The sequence below is a fragment of the Chiloscyllium plagiosum genome, chromosome 12, assembly GCF_004010195.1.
Source record: "Chiloscyllium plagiosum isolate BGI_BamShark_2017 chromosome 12, ASM401019v2, whole genome shotgun sequence".
Taxonomy (NCBI): Eukaryota; Metazoa; Chordata; class Chondrichthyes; order Orectolobiformes; family Hemiscylliidae; genus Chiloscyllium; species Chiloscyllium plagiosum.
The window spans coordinates 86656015-86666202 of NC_057721.1; the positions used below are offsets into that span (position 1 = coordinate 86656015).

General features: G+C 45.0%; 1 protein-coding gene across 4 annotated transcripts in view; it reads right to left on the reverse strand.

The window, feature by feature from the left end:
* The window catches only part of tmem63c (transmembrane protein 63C), a 312913-nt gene that overhangs the window by 106195 nt on the left and 196530 nt on the right, over positions 1-10188 (reverse strand). For all 4 annotated transcript variants that reach the window (XM_043701473.1, XM_043701472.1, XM_043701470.1 and 1 more), the window contains 3 exons: positions 6760-6866; positions 2758-2844; positions 1615-1680 (listed from right to left, as the gene is read on the reverse strand). In XM_043701473.1, the coding sequence (XP_043557408.1) occupies positions 1615-1680; positions 2758-2844; positions 6760-6866 (260 nt within the window). The remainder of the gene's footprint in view (positions 1-1614; positions 1681-2757; positions 2845-6759; positions 6867-10188) is intronic.

Consider the following 10188-nt stretch of genomic DNA (forward strand, 5'->3'; position numbering starts at 1 on the left):
CCTGTATGTCCTTGGTGGAGTGGGAGGGGGAGTTAAAGTGTTGGGCTACGGGTGGTTGGCTTGGTTGGTCCGGGTGTCCCAGAAGTGTTCTCTGAAATGTTCCGCAAGTAGGTGGCCTGTCTCCCCAATATAGAGGAGGCCACATCGGCTGCTGCGGTTGCAATAGATGATGTGTGTGGAGGTGCAGGTGAATTTGTGGCGGATATGGAAGTATCCCTTGGGGCCTTGGAGGGAAGTAAGGGGGGAGGTGTGGGCGCAAGTTTTGTATTTCTTGCAGTTGCAGGGGAAGGTGCCGGGAGTGGAGGTTGGGTTGGTGGGGGGTGTGGACCTGACGAGGGAGTCACGGAGGGAGTGGTCTTTTTGGAACGCTGATAGGGGAGGGGAGGGAAATATATCCCTGGTGGTGGGATCCTATTGGAGGTGGCGGAAATGACGACGGATGATACGCTGTACATGGAGGTTAATGGGGTGGTAGGTGAGGACCAGTGGGGTTCTATCCTGGTGGTGATTGGAGAGGCGGGGCTCAAGGGCAGAGGAGCGGGAAGTGGAGGAGATGCGGTGGAGAGCATCGTCAATCACGTCAGGGGGAAATTGCGATCTTTGAAGAAGGAGGCCATCTGGATTGTTCGGTATTGGAACTGGTCCTCCTGGGAGCAGATGTACCAGTAAGGCAGACCTAGCTGAGCCATCGGCACAGGGGTGTAAATAGAAGGAAATAGCCCTCGGAGTCCTCAACATTGAGTCTGAATCCTCATTAAGTTTTTTTTTGATTAATTTATGGAATATGGGCATCACTAGCAAGGCCAGTATTTATTGTCCATCTCTGAATACTATTGAGAAGTTGGAAGCATTCACCAACAACTACAGTCTGTAAGGAACAGTTCATTTTGCTGTAACACGTGTTTCGTTAATGCGAATTTGCAATAATGTGATTGATGCATTAGGAACACTGTTTCTAAAGCACAAACTTTTAAAATATGTGTTGGATGTAACGCAATTACATCGCCTACACTTTAAGTGCTGTTTCAAAATCACAATTTTTCAATAATACAGGATTGCACAAGAATGTATCTGTCGCTTTGTAGAAGAACTACCTGTATATAAACTCCCTCCTATTTAAAACTTTGAACAAGGAACAAGTTTGGGGAAATCTGAGGGGAGTTACCTGCCACAGAATTTCTATCTCTCCTGCACTTTGGCTGGAGTGGTTCAGACAATCACAGTTCATAAAAACACAGTAGCAGGAGCATACCATCCATCTCATCAAACCTGCCCCATTACTCAATACAATCAGAGCCGACCTTGGGATTAACCATTCCCCAGACCTCTTGATTCCATGAGATCAAAAATCTGTGCCTATCCCCGCTGTAAAAATGGTGGAGCATCCAGAATCATCTGGGGTATAGAATTCCAAAGATTCACAATTATTTGAGTCCTAAATGATCGAGCTCTTATTTTGAAACTGTGCTCCTGTGCTCTGGGTTCACCAGCCAATCTCTCAGCATTTATCCTGTCAAGAAGTCTCTTCATGGATGTCATAAGGTTCAAGGAAATTGCTTTTCAATCTTACAAACTCCAGAGAATATCGATGCAGTTTAGGTCAGAAATACTCACTGGAATTTGATATCTGCCTCATCTAGAAAATGTATGTCGAATAGCCAGCGGAAAAAGACATCAAGACTGAAAGACACAAGATCAGAAAATGTTAAAGTCAGGATTGAGGTGCTGGAGGAAAGAATCCCTGATATCAGCAAATAAGCAACGTGAGGGGTGGGGACGGGTAACTGACCACACTGAGGAAGGGGCACACTGTCCCCAGTGAGTTGGGAGGGGGGGGTGTTTACTGGCCTCGGTAAGTGAGGGGAGGGTCACTGCCCCCCAGTGAATGTGGGAGGGTCACTGCCCCCCAGTGTGTGAGGGAGGGTCACTGCCCCCCAGTGTGTGAGGGAGGGTCACTGCCCCCCAGTGTGTGAGGGAGGATCACTGTCTGCCAGTGAGTGAGGGGTGGTGGTCACAGCCCCCCAGTGAGTGAGGGATGGTCACTGCCCCCCAGTGAGTGAGGGAGGGTCACTGCCCCCCCAGTGAGTGAGGGATGGTCACTGCCCCCCAGTGAGTGAGGGGGGGGAGTCACTGCCCCCCAGTGAGTGAGGGGGGTGGGTCATTGCCCCCCGGTCCCCCGGTGAGTGAGGGGGGTGGGTCACTGCCCGCCCCCCACCCCTAGTGAGTGAGGGGGCTGTCACTGCCCCCAGTATGTGAGGGAGGTCACTGCCCCCCGGTGTGTGAGGGATGGTCACTGCCCGCCAGTGTGTGAGGGAGGGTCACTGCCCTCCAGTCTGTGAGGGGGGGGGGTCACTGCCCCCCAGTGTGTGGGGGGGCTACACACTGGGGGGCAGTGACCATCCCTCACACACTGGCGGGCAGTTACCATTCCTCAGTGTGTGGGGGGGCTCACTGCCCCTGGTATGTGAGGGAGGTCACTGCCCCCCGGTGTGTGAGGAATGCTCACTGCCCCCCAGTGTGTGAGGGAGGGTCACTGCTCCCCAGTGTGAGGGGGAGGTCACTGCCTCCTGGTGAGTGAGGGAGGTCACTGCCCCAGTGGTGAGTGGGTGGGTCACTGGCCCCTGATGAGTTGGTGAGGGGGGTGTCACTGCCCCCAGTGAGTGAGGAGCTGAGCAGAGCAGTAGGGGATATCTGCCCCAATGACTGTGGGTGGTTTGCCCTTTGTAGATGGTTGGGACCTGATTATGGAGTCAGTACCTGGTCAGGCCAAGCGATGGCAGAATGATCACCATAAAGACCAGGAAGAAATAACACTTGTGCATTGTCACTTGATTCTCAGTTGACCTGGTTCAACAAAAACAAGATTGTGAATACAATGTTCAGCCTTTAATGAAAGTAATGTTTAGGAGCTCCACACAATGGCACTTAAACATTTTCAGAGCATAGAACAAAGAGCTGCACAGTACAGAATCAGGCCCTTCATCTCACCAAGTCCGTGCCAACCATGATACCATTCAAAAGTAATCCCATCTGCTGCACATGGTCCGTATCCATCAATTCACTGCCTGTTCATGTGTCTGTCTAAATGCATCTTAAATGTTACTATCATTTCTGCTGTACCATTCCAGATACCTACCATCCTCTGTGTTAAAAAAAACTTGCCTTTCCCATCTCCATTAAACATTTCTCGTCTCATTTCAAATCTATCCTCCCTAGTATTCGACATTTCCACTCTGGGATATAGGCTCAGACTATTCAGCCTATCCCTGCCTCTCACAATTACACTTCTATCAGGTCACTCCTCAGCCTCCAACACTCTAGCGATAGCAATCCAAGTTGTCCAACCTCTTCTTAATGCTGATACACTCCAATCCAGGTGATCACCTGGTAAACCTCTTTTGTATCCTCTCCAAAGCCTTCACATCTCTCCTATCATGTGGTGACCACAACTGCATACAATACTCTAAATGTGGCCGGACAGAAGTTTATATAGCTACAACATGACTTACCAACTTTTATAATCAATTCCCGGACACACGAAGGTAAGAATGCCATATGCCTTCTTCACCACCTTATCCATCTGTGTTGCCCCTTTCAGGGAGCAGTGGACTTGCACCCTGTTATGAAGATGTGGGTGTACTGTACCTTTAAGAGAGTTAAAAGCTAGCAGAACTACCTGACAGCACCAAGTGTTCTGAATAAGGTAACAATGTAATACTTGGTCGAAAGATAGATTTGCTGGGTTGCCTGGAAACAACAAAACAGATTCAAATTAGGCCAATCAGTTTAAATTATATCCTGAAAAATACCAAACTCCAATCAAGTTTGAATTTAGTATATTGATAATCTTAAAAGTCAATGTCACAATCCAATGCTTTGGGGGTATAAGACCAGGGAGAATTGAACACAAGCCAACGACAAATGCAGACTGCCCACACAACAGCTCTCTTAAAGGTACCTTTGTCGATCAGTAACCTGTGAAACAGAAATCCCTAAGAAGAAGAAAACAAGATTGGATGTCTGGCTGGTGTTTTGCAAAGTTGAATTTTGGTATATTTTAATCGGGGGGGGGGGTTAATCAAACTAGTATTATAGAAGGGGAAGGTAAAACATAGGTTAGAGGAAGGAGTAGTAAATAGTTCTCAGTTAATTATTGGGGTTTAGATGAGAGTGGTGCTGGAAAAGCACAGCAGTTCAGGCAGCATCCAAGGAGCAGTAAAATTGACATTTCGGGCAAAAGCCCTTCATAATTATTCCCTGTTATACTTGAAGAAATAAAATTGTTACTTTTACTTTAACTAGTTCTTGGCCTCTGCAATTTTCACAAATTATTGCAAGGGATAAATCTTTTTTGTGTTGCTAGTTTATATTAAGCAGGAGGGTTTACCCTGCGTTGTAACACACCCAAGATTTCTCTGTATAGTAAATGCTCGTAATGGTATTGCATTTATTGTATACTTTCTTCTTGCATTTGACTTTCCCAAAATGCATTATCACCTCATCTCTGCCAACTTTCCAACTGATCTATATCCTGCTGTATCTTTTGACAACTTTCTCATTTTCCACAAGTTCACCAATTTTCATGCCATCTACAATCTTGCTCATTAGATCTTCTACATCAACCACTTATTTTCATCCAAATCATTCATATGTATATTGCAAACAACAGAGGTCCCAACACTGATCCCTGCAGAATGCCACTGGTCAATGATCTCCAGTCAGATAAACATCCCTCCACGATTATCCACTGTCTGCTGTGATCAATCTAATTTTGTATTCAACTGAGCGTGGATCCCATTTGATTTAACCATCTGGACCAGGCTACCATGAGGGAGCTAATCAAATGTTTTAGTAAAGTCCTGATAGATAACATGCTACCCTCATTAATCAGCTTTGTTACCTCCTCAAAAAAATCAAATTTGTGAGACAAGACCTCCCCTGCACATAGCCATGTTGACCACCTCTAAAAAAATCCATTCTCTTCCAATTCAAGTAAATCCTGTCCCTAACAATATTCTCCAATAATTTCCTTATCACTGATGTAAGGTTCATTGGCCTGTCCTTCTTAAACAAAGGAACAATACTGGATATTCTCCTGTCTTCTGGGATCTTGGTTGTGGCTAAAGAGGATACAAAGATCTCTGTCAAGGCCCTAGCAATCTCCTCCCTTGCCTCCCTCAATATCCTGGGATAGGTCCCATCAGATCCTGGGGTCTTACTACCTACATGTTTTTCAAGACACTCAACACCACCTCCTTCTGAATATCGACATACCCGAGAATATCACGATACCTCTCCTTAATCTTACCATCATCATGTCCTTCACCTTGGTGAATGCCAATGCAAAGTAATCATTAAGGACCTCACCCATTTCCTCTGGCTCCATGTGTATACTCTCTCCTACCCTTTCCCAAGCTCCCCTCTTTGTCCTAATATACGTATAAGATGCCTTGGGGTTCTCTGTAATCCTATTTGTCAAGGACATTTCATGGTCCCTTTCAGCCCTCGTAATTCCTTGTTTCAGCTCTTTGTTGCTTCCTTTATATTCCTCAAGGGCTTGTCAGGTTTCAGCTTTCTAAACACTACTCTGGATTTTCTCCTGTGTCGTGAGGAAGGAGGAAGCACTGAGTCTTTTAAGAGAAGGGCTCTGAGAAACTCTTTCAAATATAAAGATTTAAGGAGAGCACCTCTGACCTGCCCCAAAGACTGTTCATTAAACAATGCTGCAAAGGGAATTGGAGTGGGATCACAGTTGATGGTGAGCAAGCTGCAGAATTGTAAAGGCTGCGACAGGATTTACAAAAATTGATCACAACTTTAAATGTAATAGACAATAGACAATAGGTGCAGGATTGGGCCATTCTACCCTTCGAGCCTGCACCGCCATTCAATATGATCATGGCTGATCATGCTCAATCAGTATCCTGTTCCTGCCTTATCTCCATAACCCTTGATTCCACAATCCTTGAGAGCTCTATCCAACTCTTTCTTAAACGAATCCAGAGACTGGGCCTCCACTGCTCTCTGGGGCAGAGCATTCCACACACCCACCACTCTCTGGATGAAGAAGTTTCTCCTCATCTCTGTCCTAAATGGTCTTCCCCATATTTTTATGCTGTGTCCTCTGGTTCAGCACTCACCCATCAGCGGAAACATGCTTCCTGTCTCCAGAGTGTCCAATCCAGGACCATTCCAGGATTTGACCTCGTGAACCTACGCTGCACTCCCTCAATAGCCAGAATGTCTTTCCTCAAATTTGGAGACCAGAACTGCACACAGTACTCCAGGTGTGGTCTCACCAGGGCCCTGTACAGCTGCAGAAGAACCTCTTTGCTTCTATACTCAATCCCTCTTGTTATGAAGGCCAGCATGCTATTAGCCTTCTTCACTACCTGCTGTACCGGCATGCTTACCTTCATTGACTTAATTAATATCGATATTAATATCGATAAGTAATGTAGTTCCTCCAGTCCGTTCTGCCATTCAATTAGTTCATGGCATCATTCTCAACACCCACCTGATACTCAACCAAAATGCATCTCAACCTTAGAACCTACAACCTCTGCACAACATCCAGAACATTTTTGGGAAGAGCATTTCAAATTTCCAGTATCTTTCATGTTAAAAGTTGCTTCCTATCATCTTAAAATCAATCAGGTCAACCTCACCTTCTTGCTGGAAAATTAGAGACATATATTTTACTTAAAGAGCTGTTTCCATATGGGCAAGACATCGAAAAGGTGAATGCCACACATTTACCTCGTCCAATGGGATTCAAAGATAGCAGAGTAGTACACAATGAATGGAAGGAGCACAGAGAATGTCCACAGGAGCAGGGTCGGGAAAAACTGTGTTACAATCGGATTCTGAAAAAGAGAAGGTTGAGATAAGACTAAAATGGAATTAGAATGCGTGGGCAAAACACTCTCAGTATCAGCAAACTCAAAAAGCTTTTTGAAATGATGGGGATGCAAAGTTCAGCAAACCCTGTAAAACAAACAATCAGGCCTTCATCACCTATTCCTGTATCTCATTCCTTATTTCTTCCCACATTGTGTCGCAAACAAGCATCCAAGCCATTCACAGAGCAGCTAAAGCTCAGCCAGACACTGCAACATCTCGGCTAAGGAGAAGTGCAAGAAGCTATAGGACTATATGGAAGGCCAGTCCTGGATACAGCATGGGAGTGACAGTCCCTGGAGTAGAGGGCGAGGAGAGGCAATCTCTGAAGTAAGGTAAAGTTGCAATAATCCCAAAAGACCATAGGGCTGATCTCTGTGTAGAGTGAGACGACACCCAATACCTGGGATACAGAACACAGGAAGGAGTATCTTGGGTAGAGTACAGGGAGAGACAATCCTTGAGGTACAGTGCAGGGCATATCAGTCCCCCAGATGGAGTGCAAAGAGAGTTGGTCACCATGAGTGAGAGTGACAAGAAGACATTTTGTTACAGAATGTTGAACAATTGAAGGAATGAACTGAGGAACATCCATCTCCCCGTGACAACGTCTCTCAGGTCCACAACACTGAAGTGTCATAGAGCCATTACAGCACAGAAAGATGCCCTTTGGCCCATCGTGTCATCAAACATCCATTCTTTCTAATCCATTTTCCAGCCTATGGCTGACAGTGTTGGATGGTTAGTGTTTCAGTGGTTCATCTAAATACTTCTAAAATGCCTTGAGACAGTCCACCTCTAACCATCCTTTCATGTAGTGAATCTGTTTGGCAGCTTGGATTGTCTCTGAAGAGAAGTTTCACCCATGATCCAGAGTCAAGATTCAAAAGTTAATTTAGAAGTAAAAATCTAAGATTGTGAATGTCAATGCTAGGTCAGTATTTATTACCTATCTCCAATTGTCTTGGGGAAGGTGCTGGTAAGCTGCCTTCTTGAACAGCTGCAGTCCATACTGGTGTTAGGAAGGGAATTCCACGAATGTAACCCAGTAACACTGAACATGCAGGGATAAATTTCCAAGTCAGGGTGGTGAATGGCTTGGAGGGGAAATTGCAGGTGGTAATTCCTGTGTATCTGCTGCTCTTGTCCTTCTAGATGGTATTGGTCAAGAGTCTGGAAGGTGCTGTCAAACGACCCTTTGAATGTCTGCAATACATCTTGTAGATGGTACAACCTGTTGCTACTGAGCATAGCTGATGGCAGGGGTGAACGTTGAGGGTGGCGGATGGAATACTGACCAAGCAGGCTGCTTTATCCTGAATGGCATTAAGCTTGGAGCTGCATTCATTCAGACATGTGGCAAGTATTCCCTTACACACCAAACTCGTTCTTCATAATTGGAGAACACAATTTGGGCAGTCAAGAAGTGAGCTACTCACTGCAGAATTCCCAGAATCAGACCTGCTGTTGTAGACATGGTATTGCTGTGGCTGGTACAGTTAAATTTTTGGTCAATGTTTACCTTTTAAATATTAGTGGCTGGAGATTCAATGATGATAAAGCCATTGAATGTCAAGGAGGTTAGAAACACTTCTGTTGGAGATAGCTATTGCTTGTGTTATGATGCTGGCTGATGGCTTTACTGGACAAGACAGATCCCAGCCTGAAATCTGGCATGATAGGATTTTTAATAAGGTGGTCTCTCGCTGAAACATAAACTCATAAGGTTGTAGATTTGGTTTTAACAATAAAACAGAAGTTTATTATGCAAAATATTTGAATATGAAAAAGAATAAATCAATTTCTATACGATAAAAAATTAAAAATTTCAAAACACATAGAGTCATAGAGATGTACAGCACGGAAACAGGTCCTTCGGTCCAATTCATCAATACAGACCAGATATTCTAAATTAATCTAGTCCCATTTTCCAGCACTTGGCCCATATCCCTCTAAACCCTTCCTATTCATATACCCATCCAAATGCCTTTTAAATGTTGTAACTTTATCAGCCTCTACCACTTCCTCTGGCAGCTCATTCCATACAAACACCACCCTCTGCATGAAAAAATTGCCCCTTAGGTCCCTTTTATATCTTTCTCCTCTCACCCTAAACCTATGCCCTCTAGTTCTGGACTCCCCCATCCCAGGGAAAAGACTTTGGCTATTTACTCTACCCATGCCCCTCATGATCTTATAAACCTCAATAAGGTCACCCCTCAGCCATTGATGCTCCAGGGAAAACAGCCCCAGCCTGTTCAGCTTCTCCTTATAGCTCAAATCCTCTTACCCCAGCAATATCCTTGCAAATCTTTTCTGATACCTTTCAAGTTTCACAACATCCTTCCATGTTAAAAATATAATCCTGTTATTCACAGTGTAAGTACCATTACACAGTTCATATGGGTATGATGTTGGTCTTTACACTGAAAGATATCCTCCAATGTGTTTTGAGGCACTATCAACATGCTGAATGCATTGAATTTGGAACAGATCTAGAAACCCAGGACTAAGCATCCAAGAGGAACTGTGGGCCATGAGCAGAAGCTGAATTGTATTCAAACACAACCTGCAACCTCACCGCCTGGCATATTCTCCATTCTACCATTACCATCAAGCCATGGGATCAACTTGGTTCAATGAACAGTTCAGGAGGGCTTGCTAGGGACAGCACTAGATGAACCTCAAAATACGGTGTCAACTTGATGAAACTACAATACAGGACTTGTGCGGTCACAGTATCACAATTTTCAGACAATTTGGTTCATGCTACGTGATATCAAGAAATGGTTAGAGGCACTTCATTCTGCAAAGGCTGTGGGCCCTGACAGCATTCCAGGCAATAGTACTGAAGACTTGTGCTCCAAAACATGTTGGTACCCTAGCCAAGCTGTTACAGTAGAATGAAAGCATGAATATCAACGTGACAATGTGGCAAGTTGCTTAAGTGTGTCCTGTATGCAAAAAGCAGGACAAATCCAATCCTGCCAATCACTGCTCCATCAATCTACTTTGATCATCAGTAAAATAGACAATAGACAATAGGTGCAGGAGTAGGCCATTCTGCCCTTCGAGCCTGCACCACCATTCAATATGATCATGGCTGATCATCCTCAATCAGTATCCTGTTCCTGCCTTATCCCCATAACCCTTGATTCCACTATCCTTGAGAGCTCTATCCAACTCTTTCTTAAATGAATCCAGAGACTGGGCCTCCACTGCCCTCTGGGGCAGAGCATTCCATACAGCCACCACTCTCTGGGTGCAGAAGTTTCTCCTCATCTCTGT